Below are 15000 nucleotides of genomic sequence, written 5' to 3'. Positions count from 1 at the left end.
CGAATGGTGAGAACCCAGACCCTACATTTTAATGTGGGTCTGGCTCGCCAGGCTAAGTAACGCCTGCAAACATCAAAAATCGCAGTCGGAGGAATGTGTACATTTATTTACAGCAAGGGTAGGCTCACATAGATTGTTTCCTGAATAACAATGTAGTACCAATGACTACCAATATTTTTTGTCAGTTTGTAAAGTTTAGGCAAAGTAGGAAGTAACGTCAGGAATCCCTGATCAATGTGAATGGTTAAGGTTGGACCAATGATTTTAAAGTTAGCGCTACGTCTACGCCTGTCACCATGCTAGCTTGCACACATTTCCCAATCGCTAGTGACCAGACTATTCAATTAGTGAATGAGTGAGGCTTGCCAGGCTAACTGCCATTGGCCAGGACCTGTTGAAGTCACAATGCCATTGGCCAGGACCTGTTGAAGTCACAATGCCATTGGCCAGGACCTGTTGAAGTCACAATGCCATTGGGCAGCAGTGGGCAGAGAGGGAGGGTTCCTGCTGTCTAATATCACATTTTCTTTCTTCCAGTGCCATAATTTAAGGGGATTTGGGAGGACTGGTTTAACATGGATTAAAGTTTGATCGGTTCCAGCATATGTGCCTCAAGGCGGATGGCTGGTCTTGACTGGGCTGTGATGTCACAACATGTGGTCGACTCACCGCCTTATGGAAACAGAGTTAGTCTGTTCTCTATGAAAGGAAGTGTAGACTATGCCAGAGTTTGTGTTTGTGTGTGTTGCGAGAGACAGAGAGAGAGAGAGAGTGAGAGAGTGTGTACTTAAGTGGGGTAAAGTTCATATAAAGAAACATTTTCATGAACAACCAGATTGTTATATACGCTCTCGAGTTAGCCTAACTCCTGATTTATACTAAGGAAAAAACAAACATTAAAACAATAGACACACAAGCTGCTGTCTCCACGCCTGCAGTAGAGGAAAAACATTTAAACATTAAAACATTAAAATATTTCCTTGTGTTCAGTTTGTAAGAAAAATCGAAAGGCACTCGATTGCAGCATTTAAATAACTGTGGGTATCAGTGCGTCTTTATAGTTTATATGAAGTTAACATATTTAAGCTACACGCAATGAAGATGCAGCATAGGCGTACACTCATACTAGAAGTTGGGGAAGGGGGAAACCTCAAAGTAGTGAGACTGTGACAAGGAAGAAGCATTGGAAGCAGCGTTGCTGAAATGCACGCCCGTCACATCTGCTCTGCCATATGCCAATGCTTTGGTGTAAGCCAACGGACAGTCAGGGTGCATCTCATAAATTAAGCATTATTTACTAACGTAAACTAATTAAGTGGCCTAGGTCTATAACGTTCTGAATAATAATCCAGTGTCACTTGGTCCTTACCGATGATTACGAATCCATCCAGCTCCCTCTCGGCTGAAGGCTTTTTGGATTGGTCTTTCCGTAGTCCGAAAAAACTTAACATCCTGAACAGTGGTGCTGACTCGACTCTGAAAGATATTACGAGATATTAACAAACTACTCGATTAAAGCAACCATGTTTGTTTACTAAAGCAAAGCCAATCTAAATGACATTGGCAAAACCATTCGTTAGATGTGAGTATCAGGGTAGTTTGAATGATTTTAGTTTAACATATCACAAGAATAATGTTATACATTCGTACTATATAGCTTAATTTACTACTTAGTTGAAAGTTAGCAAATTTAGCAAATATCGTCTCGTACGTGGTCTAGCTAGCCAGACAGACAGACAGCTAAAAGTCAAACGTTATTTTAATAACTTCTCAAAGTTGAAACTTGATACGCACGAAATGAAGTACATGCCGTCGAAAACAAACACAATTTTTTACATTCAGTAATAACACAAATCTTCAGCCAAGTGATATTACCTTTGCGTCCAATAAATAATTCGATGTCTTTCACTGTCTATTATAAATTATGAACAAGGCCTCGGTTCTGTTTTTGTTTACAAGTTCTTATGCAGTGTGTGTCGGGCGTTAACATAAATTGATCCGAGTCGAAACAACAGCCCACATAAAAGTCAGCGTAACAGTTTTCCTTTTTTAAAACGCTTTTAAGCATACAGATTTCTTTATATACCATAGACATTCAATTACACATTTCACTTTGATTTGAACCTAGTGTTTTGCCCTGACATATTTTATACATTTTAAATTAATGACTGGATCATCAAATGTCAGTGAGTTTGTTAAAGGTTGAAAACCATAATCGTGGTTATTAACTGGTTTCGGTCAATACATTCCTGTTATATTCTTGTTATATATGTGCTGTGCTACAGACGTATTGTTATTTTTATTATTATTTTATAGTATACTATCTTAAATACTAAAAAAAAACAGTCTAGCTCCAAGGAACAATATTATTTGTGCCTTATTTTCTGGTGGGGAGTTCTTATCGGGCGCATTACGGAAATGACGTCACATATGCGACCGTAGCATCTCCCGCGCAACTTTCTCCCGCGAACTTGAGTAAAAAGACAAACAGCCAGCAAAGAAACATGTCAGGTGTATTTGAAGCTCCTAAACACAGGATAAATGCCTCTATGCTGTCTCAGTATGTGAGCAAGCCCGTTTGTTTTACGGGGCGAGTGGAGAAGGTAAGTTAAAGGACCTCAGGCTGCTTTCATGCTGGCTAGCATTCCATTCGGTTATAATACGAATGGACCTCATGAGCTCCTTTGATGGTTTTGCCCGATTTGCTCTCGTAACTTATAACGTGTAAGTGAGGTTTGTTGTGTTTACTTTTGCAGGTCCACCCGTCAGGAAAGTCTTTCACACTAACAGACGGCGAGGGCAAGACTGCATCCGTGGAGCTCAATGAGCCGGTGAGTGTTTCCTTCAGATTACACCACGTTTGGCCAGATAAATAACGTTATCTAGGGGCTTCGGTGAACATAGTTGATGCATTCGAATATAATATCAGTTGAATAGGACAAATTTAGCTTTGGTGAAAATAGAGCCCTCTTTGACGGTGACAATGTATCAATCAATGTAACGTTAACTTGGCTAATGTACAGTATCTAAATTCAGTGTAAACTGGCCAATGGCAAAACAGATGTAAGTGCTCAGCCTTCCGTATTAATCAACCACTTACGCAACGTTTGTTTGTGTGTGTGTGTGTGTGTGTGTGTGTGTGTGTAGCTTGATGAGGAGTTGAGTGGATTTGTGGAGGTGGTTGGCATGGTGTCCAACAAAGGCACGATCATGGCTGTAGCCTACACCGCCCTCAGAGACGACAAAATACCCTTTGGTGAGTATCATCGGAAGCTGTTTATATGCAGACATGCAGTTCGTCTGTTTTTTTTTGTTAGTGTCTCCCCAGCCTTGATCTAAATGATGCGACTTCGCCTGTGTTGTTCAGAACAGATTTTGACACTAAACTGTTTTCAATGTTTTGTTTTGTCCCAGATTTGGAGCTTTACAACGAAGCTTTGAAAATTATCCATGACCACCCACAGCACTATCCTTTCCAGTAGAGAGCCATCAAGGGCCTGCACTGGCCAGCCACATCAGCACAGGAGGCTGTACTGCCAAGTGAGGTAACTGGCCAACCCAGGTATCTTCGGAAGTAGCCACTGATCTCTTGAGAGAAAACACCAACAACTAGAACTGTTGTTTCTAGAGTGACATGTTTGGAGATCAGAGGTTACTCCTGGGGTTACCTGGGTAACCAGTTGCCTTATCTGTAGGATTCCCTTCAGACCTCTGTTAATAGTTACATCTTTATACTCAAAGCATCTCACGGGATACATGATGGTTTTGTTGAACATGGGGAGCCTCCATCAGTCTATTCTTGACTTGGGTCAGATGTCGGATTTTTCTCTTAAAAGTATGCAGAGTATGGGAATGCCATACTCACAAGCTGACGACCATTTCTGTTTCTCAAGTTGTGTATCTGAGAAAGATGACCGATATGTACATTTGTTTTGGGTTTATTTTTTTACTGTCTTGTATCAATCAGTTAATAACAAATAAATATGTTTGTTTCTCAGTGTTGCAACCGTCTTGTAAGTATGCTCTGTGTGGAGACCCTTTGTTTATGCAAAGCGTCATTTAATAATTTATGCAAAGCTCTGTGTGTCATCATCAACACCTCCCACTCATAATAATGTATGCATAGTGAGATGTAGTAGGACGGGAAGCTTGGCAACTGAGCTTTGTACCAGTGCCCTGCAACTCAGCACTCTGGCGCCCTCTACTGAGCAAAGTCTGAAAAGTGTATGCAGGTGTCCTAGTGGAAGTGCTAGCTGACTGCAGTCTATTCATCATCAGTGATATTTGGCTGGGGGTTTTTTTGTCAAAGTAATACCAGGATTATACATAAACACATTTTTGATTTATTGGGTATTGTATTTGACTGATAGATTCCTTCTGCCATACAGTGACATATAGAAAAAAAATGATGCACTGTGATGGAGAAAAAATTAAACGTAAATAATCAGATTCCTATCGGTCAAATAAGAAATTTCCAGTATATTAAATTACATTTTTGCAGAAGTATTAATAATTATGCTAACTTTTTCCTAATTTTTCAACATACCTGATCCCCTTTTAGCACCAATTTTATTTGTCTAACACTGATTATGAAATGGGGCACGAGACTGTTACAATACAATACCAGAGGTGAGTTCTAGGTGGACAAAACATGGCACAGTAGAACAGTAGAAAAATGTTTTGACTTTGAATTTGCCCAGGCATTCTGTGTGCGCTGACTTTGCCCAGGCATTCTGAGAGCGCTGAATTTGCCCAGGTGTTGTGGGAGCGCTGAATTTGCCCAGGTGTTCTGGGAGCGCGTCAGCAATATCAGAGGCTCCATTCTCTGTATTATAAGGCAGTGAAGCCATTATTTTTATGTGACTGCCCTTACAGAAATTTCAGGTTTCTGGTGAACAGTTGCCACAACTGTAGCTCTGAGTGAGTTGTCAAATGGCTCCATGAGGGTCTCTCAGGTAAGCTCCATGGCCCTGAGTGAGTTGTCAAATGGCTCCATGAGGGTCTCTCAGGTAAGCTCCATGGCCCTGAGTCAGTTGTCAAATGGCATTATGAGTATGAACCTGTTTTGACACAGTTTTTTCCGTTAAACTGTCAGTCTCCAAACACACCCAACTCCAGCTCGAGGAGCATAGATGAGTTTCCAGCAGACTTTCATTCCAAGGAGATCAGGACGGGGTCAATCTGAGTTGATCTTTATGCATCCGCACGCCTGCAAGTCTTTGGTAGAGGTGTTTGTGTAAACATTTGAAGAGACGCGAGACCTAAACACTTAATGACAATCAATAACCACTAAACTATTTCAGTCAACCTTTATAAATCTATAGGCCAGCGAGACTTTGCTGCGCTAACATGTCCCAGTCACAGTGTTGATAAGTCCCTTATTTGTAAATTGCTTTTGGATTAAAGCCCCAGCTAAATTACTATGAAAGTGTGTGATAATGGTCTTTGTGCACTAACCATTTGAAAATAATTAATAACACTGCGCCAGGATTAGTGTGTGCTTCACCTCACTGTGTGCTGAGTGTGTTTCACTAATTCACGGATTGGGATAAATGCAGAGACCAAATTTCCCTCACGGGATCAAAAGAATCTATATACTTATACTTATACTTACATCATCTTTATGGATGCACTGATAGGTCATCTGACAGGTTGTCAGAGCTCATATGTACTGTACTTGGCTGTTATCCCAAAAACCACTTCCTTTGATGTCATCAGATTATTCTAGCGATTGATTGGCTGATGAGATATCGCCCTGACACTCCCTCGGTGCACTGCTCTCGGTATGTTCTAGAAAAGAATGTTGCGTTCATCAATCAGCCAGTGGCATTCCAGCAGGTGGGCGGAGCTTAAGGCCTTGCCCTGCCCGGGGCGTTCTAGAACTCGGCTATCAGATCGCCGCCCAGTCAGGACACCCGCTGTCTCCACCCTCGGCATGATGGGTAGGCAGATAACCGCACAACAGTGCCATAGGGACAAATGGATCTGGCATAGCATGGGATTGTATATCACTGCTGATGAGTGGGATTAATTGGTGATCACATGCGACTCATGCCCTGTGTTTTACACCCCCCGCCCCACCACCACCACCACCACCACCACCACCACCACCACCACACACACACCTACACACACACACACAAACACGCGTGTGCACACACACACACACACACACACACACACGTTGCTAGATGGGGGACTCTAACCCTGAGGGTCTGCAGCTGCCATTGTGGAGCAAGCCCAGGCAGTGAGCTGAGAGTGTCTCCCCGTGCTGAACTTGGAGGGGGTAACGACAGCAGCACTTGACCTTGACACTCTGACCTTGAGACCCTGACAGCGGCGACCTCTAACCGCTCGAACAAACAGACATGGCTACCTGCAACGCACCTGATCATCTCCCCACAAACAATTACACAACCCTGACAAAGGCTCTCTGATGTGATAATGATTGTGTTGTTATAAGTGTGTGTATGAGGGTGTGTGTATGAGGTTGTGCATGCGTGTGTGAGGGTGTGTGTGTGTGTGTGAGGGTGTGAGGGCGTGTGTATGAGGTTGGGCATGCATGTGTGTGAGGATGTGCGCATCTGTGTGTGTGTGTGTGTGAGGGTGTGTGTCTGGGTGAGGCTTGAAGTGTAAGAACACTGAAGAAAGACAGCTACACACTTACACAGCAGAAACCAAGTCTGTGGATGTGGTTGTGTGTGTGTGTGTGTGTGTGCGTGTGTGTGTGTGTGTGTGTTTGAACTCTCCTTCAGCCTCTGATCCAGTCCATTCCGTACAGTCACAGGAAGTTACAACATAATGATGTCGTTACTGTGGTTAGAAGGGGAAGGGTCACAGAGCGTTCTCTGGGCCAATCAAACAGCTGTGCTTAACGAGGGTCGTGACCCAGACGGGCCAAAGGCCAGTCTGGTGTAAAACATGGGAGTTTCTCTCACACACACACAAACATTCACACACATGCACACACACACACACACACACACACACACACACGCACGCACGCACGCACGCGCACGCACGCATGCAATCTCTCTCTCACACTCACACACACACACACACACACACACACACACATACACAGGCTGTTTCTCAAAAGTTGAGGATCCTGGAGGATTCTTGCCTTGTTGTCCTGAGCCCTGCCGAGTCTGACCCTGAGAAGAGAGGAGAGGAGACCGTTTGGAAAACACACAGTGGAACAGACTAGCGAGTGTGCAGGAAGCTGCAGGTACATGTGTTATTGAACATCATGCCTCCTGCCCGCTTCTTTTTGAAAAACAATGAATGCACCAGTGTCATTCTCCCATTCAATCAATTCAATTCTGCATGTTTGATTAATTTGTTAAAATAAGCCACGGAGCAGCAACCATTAAGCAAAATCGTAAAGAGAAAAGTAATTAACTAGTAACTAATTAGCTAGCAATCGCTCGGCCGTTGAGTATGTATCCTTGTCTTTGGGAAACGGCAACACACTCACCTCGTAATCACTACAGACACAAGTCATGTTCATGATCCACTCACCTCGTAATCACTACAGACACAAGTCATGTTCATGATCCACTCACCTCGTAATCACTACAGACACAAGTCATGTTCATGATCCACTCACTATGTTTCTGTATGACTACACATAGAAAATGGGGCTTTTCTTTCTATTAATGTCAAAATGCTATATTCACAATAAAATATTCAACATACAATATTCACAATAACATATTCAAAATACAATATTCACATGTACAATACTGCACAATGTGTCTAAGTTATGTCCGGAATATAAAAAGCACATTTCATTCACAACATCGTCAACACAGTGCTATACTCCTGAGTACATTTCTGCATTTATGCCTGTGAGATATATGCGTGTGTGTGTGTACAGTAGTATAGTATATATACTTTTTTGATCCTGTGAGGGAAATTTGGTCTCTGCATTTAACCCAATCGGTGAATTAGTGAAACACAAACAGCACACAGTGAACACACAGTGAGGTGAAGCACACACTAATCCTGGCGCAGTGAGCTGCCTGCTACAGCGGCGCTCGGGGAGCAGTGAGGGGTTAGGTGCCTTGCTCAAGGGCACTTCAGCCGCGGCCCACTGGTCAGGGCTCGAACCGGCAACCCTCCGGTTACAAGTCCAAAGTGCTAACCAGTAGGCCACGGCTGCCCACACAGTGTGTGTGGTGTGTGTTTGTGTTTGTTGGGTTAAGGTTGTATAAGCTACTGGATGCCTACAATTTCCCTCGGGATGAATGAAGTATCTATCTATCTGAATATTAAAATACACGTTTCATTCACAACATTGTCAATGCAGGGCTATAGTTTCACTTAGGCTGTTATTTGGAATGTGTGAAATTGTTAAAGAAATAATGCACAATGATTCTGTAAACCAAAGTGAATTGGTCTTGACATTTGGTTGACGGTGTTGAGGGACATTTGATTCCTGACTCACATGCGAAATAACCACAGTCACAGGACAAGAAATAGCTATAGAATATTAATATGACGACTATGATGAACTATGAGATGATCTATGATGATATCACTATAGATTATTAATATGATAACTATGATGATCTATGATGATCTCACAATAGATCATAGGTTCTCAAAGTGCGGCCCGGGGGCCAATGGCAGCCCGCGGAAACATTTCTGGCGGCCCGCGATAACATCTGATAACATCTGTAAAACTGTTAAAACTGTACTGTGTGCTTTGAAAAGAATGAATCTCTGTTTAGTGGTGTTTCGTGGCCGTCAGGTTTTCCTGTGCTTTGGTAGCTGGAATTGGCCCTGAATAAGGCCTATGCTGATAAGAAGCAAGGCACGCTGAGGGCTCTATCTTGTGTCCCAGCGCAATTGACTTTGTATACTCGCGCTTTTGTCTTTCCTATTTTGCAGTCAGCGCATATTGGAATTTTCCCTCCACAGGTACATGCCTGTAAATTAGGGAATTCGATTGCGCCCACGGGGGCGGTTCAGCGAAAAGACGGTGCGTGTTCCGGCGCAAACGTTCACTGTTGATATTTGCTTTGCTATGTTCCCTCCATCCTTTCGTTATTTTCAAAAAACGTTTTATATCCATGATGGCCTTGAAGTCTTGAGTTAGTGAAAGCTTAAATCAGCTTTTTATGTGCTGTTAACCAGCAACCATAGATAGTACAAGAAAGCAGCAAGTATGGCTACAATTTCTGTAGTTGCTGCATCAATTCATTGTTATTCTCTCTCCTGCTCAAACAAATGTTGTGCATGCATTAAGTTGATGATAACGTGTTTACAAACTCTACTTTACAGAAAATATTGTAAATAGCCTACTGTCATGCAGTTAATGGGATACTGTGCAGAGTTGAAAGTTAGGTCAACTTGGAAACTGTTTCTCGTTGTTGAGTTGCCTGATGGTAAGGAGCCCTTGCTTGGCCGCCTGTGCTGCACAACGCACACTTCGCTCCTCTCATCTAGTTCCCATTTCTGTAAACCATACATAATTTCATAGAAAAATATTACCACTGGAGGGAAATCAGTGTGGTGTCCATTAAGATGTGAAAAAATATGCATAAATCTAGCGTACACATTTTCACGAATCACGGATGTGTTGATGACATAAATTGGGAAATATTAGAGGACTTACTGTAAGGAGACGTGATGTTGAATTGCATGCCGATGCCATTTAACCCAAATGCCCCAGCGGCAGCACGGGAGAGAAGAGATTAACTGACAGAAGATATGCATTGTCTATAGAGAGATAATGTTACATTACATTGTACATTGCAAAAATATCACCATGCATTCATAACCTCGTGATTCAGTGAGAGTGATCCCAAAACATCAGAAAGTATGTCTTTGTGACAATTCTGTATTACATTTTGTCAAGAGGAAAAATCAATAGCTGACCGTTCCTAACCGAACAGTAAAATTATAGCGCTGTGAACACTCCTGGCTGCGCCTGGCAAATACGGCACCATAATAGCAATCAGCTATGGAACAAGCGTGCCTGTTGTTAAAGGGAATGTGAGATGACTCCCTGATTGGTTTATTGCACGTTACGCCCAAACCACACCCATGAGTAATGTAGCTACTTCAGACCACCCCATTTTAGATTTGCGTCGGGCGCAACAGTCAATTATCCCGCCGGTAAAATAGCATCAGCGCCCAAGATCCGCCCACAAAGTGACTTGCGTTTTGCGCAAAGAAACTTCCGTTTTAGACCATTAAAATAGAGCCCTGAGACTGTTTGTTCTAAATAAGTTTGTACTTGAAATGGACTGCAACCAGAACTGTTATATCCCAAATGTGTCTGTTGAGGGTAGAGTACCCCAGGGATTGTGTGTGGATTGCAATTTTTCTTAAGATTTCCACAAGTTTTGCCAGGTTTAGCCTCAGTTATGAAATAAAATGTGTTTAATGCAATACATAAACTGTAGAGATGCAACCTGATCATTAAAATGATTATAAATGAGATTTCTTTCCAGGTTTTTTTATGATAACTATGATGATCTATTTGATGATATCATTATGAACATCATGACCCTTCGATGGAGGAGATTACAAATTAGTTTTCAAATGTTTTTCATATATTTTAGACTTTACATCTTGTAAACAGAGTCAAGGTTGAGCAGAAGATTTACTTTTTTCAAAATTGTTTTTCTTAGATCTTTCTCTCTGTGTGTGTGAGTGTGGTTCTTTTTAGTCTAATTAGGTGGGTGTATGTGTGTGTGTGTGTGTTTTTTTTAGTCTAATTAGATGTGTGTATGTGTGTGTGTTTTTTAGTCTAATTAGATGGGTGTATGTGGATGGGTGTATGTGTGTGTGTTTTTTAGTCTAATTAGATGGGTGTATGTGTGTGTGTTTTTTAGTCTAATTAGATGGGTGTATGTGTGTGTGTTTTTTAGTCTAATTAGATGGGTGTATGTGTGTGTGTTTTTTAGTCTAATTAGATGGGTGTATGTGTGTGTGTTTTTTAGTCTAATTAGATGGGTGTATGTGTGTGTGTTTTTTAGTCTAATTGATGTTTCCTTTCAGACGTTGTGATCTGTGTTCTGCCTCCACTGGGTCAGCAAGACCAGTGAGAGTTCTGACAGACCTGACTAATGACCCACACACACACACCACACACACACACACACACACACACACACACACACACACACACACACACACACACACACGTAGAGTTCTGACAGACCTGACTAATGATCCACACTGGTGGGGTCCAGCATGTACATCTACACACACACACACCCACCCACACACACACACACACACACACACACACACACACACACACACACACACACACACACACACACACACACACACGTAGTGGCGGGCCACTAGCTGGGATGTATTGCTTTGCTTCTTTGACAAGCTATCCAAAAAGAGAAACTTAAATTGTACCTTAATACAGGTGGATGAGATGGGATTCAAGCAGGTAGGTGAACAGGGCAGGTAAGCAGGGCAAGGCAGGCAGCAGGCAGGTAAGGAGGTTGGTAGTAGCAGACAAAGCATGGACTCCAGTAATCCAACAAACGATTGGTAAGTGGTTGAAAAATGATGGTTGAAAAAGGCACAACTTAAGATCAAAAATAATGTACAAAAAGTATTCAATAGTAATCCAATAGCGATCCAATAACAATTCTATAGCGATTCAATAGAGATTGTAAAGAACTGTATGCTCAATACATTCCAACAGCTTGTTCTTTGTTCTAGGTTTTTGGGGTCAAAGGTGAGAGGCGAAGATCTTTAACTTCAAAACCTTCTCACCGCCTGTCAAACTAAAAGTACCTACAAAATAAAGGACCCCAAATCTAACAAATATACCAGTGTTCCAATAGCACACTAATTTAAATGAACATAAACTCAAAGTGGCTCCTACACACACACAAATACATGTACAAAACACACACACAACACACACACACATACACACACACACACACAAATACATGTACACAACACACACACACACACACAAATACATGTACACAACACACACACACACACACACATACTCACACTCACACACACACACAAACACACACACACACACACATACACACACACACACACACTCACACTCACACACTGACATAAAACTGTCTCAAACAGGAGCACCACTGCAGATATATGTGGCACTTTGATGTTAGAGCATCGCTGGGTCCTATTTTACTGTAACAACTGCACAGAGTTCAGAACAGCTAAGTTTAATTGCTTTTAAACACACACACACACACACACACACACACACTCTCTCTCTCTCTCTCTCTCTCTCTCTCACACACACACACACTCTCTCTCTCACACACACACACACACACACTCTCTCTCTCTCTCTCTCTCTCTCACACACACACACACAAACACACACACACAGCGGTGGCTTATACACACGCTCAGGGGCAAAGCCCTGCTCTGAAAGGTCAGACTGGCATATGCCTGGTCTTGCGAGCTCCCCGAGGCACGATCAGAGAGGAATGTGTAGCAGTGACTAACACACACACACACACATACACACACACACACATACACACACACACACACACACACACACACACACACACACACATACACACACACACACGCACACACACACACACACTCACACACACACACATACACACGCAGGGCCCTATTTTAATGGTCTGAAACGGAAGTGTCTTCGCGCAAAACGCAAGTGACTTTGTGGGCGGATCTTGGGCGCTGATGCTATTTTACCGGCGGGATATTGACTGTTGCGCCAGACGCAAATCTAAAATGGGGTGGTCTAAAGTAGCTACATTAATCATGGGTGTGGTTTGGGCGTAACGTGCAATAAACCAATCAGAGCGTCATCTCACATTCCCTTTAACAACAGGCACGCTTGTTCCATAGCTGATTGCTATTATATGGTGGCTTATTTGCCAGGCGCAGCCAGGAGCGTTCACAGCGCTATACTCACTGTTCAGTTGGGAACAGTTAGCTATTGATTTTTCATCTTGACAAAATGTAATACAGAATTGTCACAAAGACATACTTTCCGATGTTTTGGGATCATTCTCACTGAATCACGAGGTTATGAATGCATGGTGATATATTTGCAATGTACAATGTAATCTAATATTACCTCTCTATAGACAATGCATATCTTCCGTCAGTTAATCTCTTCTCTCCCGTGCTGCCGCTGGGGCATTTGGGTTAAATGGCATCGGCATGCAGTTCAACATCACGTCTCCTTAAGTCCTCTAACATTTCCTAATTTATGTCATCAACACATCAGTGATTCGTGAAAATGTGTACGCTAGATTTATGCCTATTTTTTTACATGGACACCACACTGATTTCCCTCGAGTGGTAATATTTTTCTTTGAAATTATGTATGGTTTACAGAAATGGGAACTACATTGTATAGATGAGAGGAGCTAAGTGTGCGTTGCGCAGCACAGGCGGCCAAGCAAGGGCTTCGTTTAAGTTGACCTAACTTTCAACTCTGCACAGTATCCCATTAACTGCGTGACAGTAGACTATTTACAATATTTTCTGTAAAGCAGAGTTTGTAAACACATTATCATCAACTTAATTCACGCACAACATTTATTTGAGCAGGAGAGAGAATAACAATGAATGGATGCAGCAACTACAGAAATTGTACAGAAATTGTAACCATACTTGCTGCTTTCTTGTACTATCTGTTGCTGGTTAACAGCACATGAAAAGCTGATTTAAGCTAATTCACTAACTCAAGACTTCAAGGCCATCATGGATATAAAACGTTTTTTGAAAATAACGAAAGGATGGAGGGAACATAGCAAAGCTTGGAGTTATTTCAGATGGGCTACAACAAGGTAGGCAAAATTATGGTGCTTAAAACCTTACACAACGGTAAATTGGAACAAAACGAAAAGTAACTTTAGCCTTTATAGGGCTGTAGCCTATAAAGTTGTCCAGATTAATAGGTCGTAATTAGGCGTTGTTGTAAAGATATTGCATGTAGATGTTGTACTTTATAGGCTACTAAATATTTAGGTCACCAATGCACGAACAAAACCGGGAAATGGACAAATATTATCAAGGCTTTGAATGTGTCCGTCTGTGCATGGGGGTGTCTGTAGATTGGTGTGCAACGCATTCATTCATGCAGGCCTGTGGTCATGCATGCGCCCTTAAAATAGCATCTGCATTTTCGCCACAGACTTTAGACCAGGGAGTTCCTGGTCTGTGGCGGAATTGTTTTCTGAAACTGCAAAATATCAACAGTGAACGTTTGCGCCGGAACACGCCCCGTCTTTTCGCTGAACCGCCCCCGTGGGCGCAATCGAATTCCCTAATTTACAGGCATGTACCTGTGGAGGGAAAATTCCAATATGCGCTGACTGCAAAATAGGAAAGACAAACTCGCGAATATACAAAGTCAATTGCGCCGGGACGGAAGATAGAGCCCGCACACACATACACACACACACATACTCACACACACACACACACACACACACACACACACACACACACACACACATACACACACACACACACACATACACACGCACACACACTCACACACACACACACACACATACACACGCACACACATACACACACACACATACTCACACTCACACACACACACACACACACACTCACACACACACACACACACACACACCAGGGCTCCAGACTAACTTTTTGCACTGGTTGCACTGGTGCGCCTAACTTTTTTTCTTAGGTGCACCAGCACAAGTTAGGTGCACCCAAATGTTCAACCACATCGCATTTAACACCGCAGCAGGTTCACTTTTCTTCCTTAATTACTGTCCTATATAGGTTGTCCTATGACTTATGATTTACAATTCTACAAGAAAAGTAACTTAATGAAGTGTTGGTGCTTAAAGTGCTTCACTGAGCTGAAATTTAAACTTAAAACATCTCAAGATGTATTAAATAAAAATAACAGTGAGTAGATTAACAGTGCATGTCTTTTAAGGGCTTCAAACTGCACATCTCATGGCTCAATGTTTTACATACTATCCTTCATGA

General features: G+C 42.3%; 2 protein-coding genes across 3 annotated transcripts in view; one reads left to right on the top strand and one right to left on the bottom strand.

Annotated features, from left to right (window-relative positions):
- umad1 (UBAP1-MVB12-associated (UMA) domain containing 1) overlaps positions 1–2251 on the bottom strand; it is a 20777-nt gene extending 18526 nt beyond the window's left edge. For both annotated transcript variants that reach the window (XR_012990633.1, XM_076301107.1), the window contains exons 1-2: positions 1876–2251; positions 1370–1476 (exon numbers count right to left, since the gene is read on the bottom strand). Coding sequence is in view for 1 of the 2 variants with exons in the window: in XM_076301107.1 (XP_076157222.1) it covers positions 1370–1451 (82 nt within the window). In the remaining variant the exon portion in view is untranslated. The remainder of the gene's footprint in view (positions 1–1369; positions 1477–1875) is intronic.
- A 160-nt stretch (positions 2252–2411) lies between these two features.
- rpa3 (replication protein A3) lies at positions 2412–4002 on the top strand. Its single transcript, XM_076301108.1, has 4 exons — positions 2412–2603; positions 2757–2831; positions 3148–3256; positions 3415–4002. Exons 1-4 carry the CDS (start codon positions 2505–2507, stop codon positions 3480–3482), a joined length of 351 nt encoding a protein of 116 aa, XP_076157223.1. The 5' UTR covers positions 2412–2504; the 3' UTR covers positions 3483–4002.
- Positions 4003–15000: the final 10998 nt, after the last annotated feature.

The sequence above is a fragment of the Alosa pseudoharengus genome, unplaced genomic scaffold (assembly GCF_046254945.1).
Source record: "Alosa pseudoharengus isolate Yale_2024_CS ecotype anadromous, Long Island Sound unplaced genomic scaffold, YU_APseudo_1.1 YU_APseudo_1.1_scf_23, whole genome shotgun sequence".
Classification (NCBI taxonomy): domain Eukaryota; kingdom Metazoa; phylum Chordata; class Actinopteri; order Clupeiformes; family Clupeidae; genus Alosa; species Alosa pseudoharengus.
The sequence above is the reverse complement of the archived record's forward strand: the minus strand, read 5'-3'. Positions and strand labels throughout refer to the sequence as shown.

What these genes read in the sequence shown, in the direction of transcription:
- rpa3 (XM_076301108.1), top strand. Translation starts at nt 2,505, where the DNA reads ATGTCAGGTGTATTTGAAGCTCCTAAACACAGGATAAATGCCTCTATG. An exon ending in TTACGGGGCGAGTGGAGAAG is followed by an intron (nt 2,604 to 2,756) that starts GTAAGTTAAAGG and finishes TTACTTTTGCAG; the next exon opens with GTCCACCCGTCAGGAAAGTC. An exon ending in AGACGACAAAATACCCTTTG is followed by an intron (nt 3,257 to 3,414) that starts GTGAGTATCATC and finishes GTTTTGTCCCAG; the next exon opens with ATTTGGAGCTTTACAACGAA.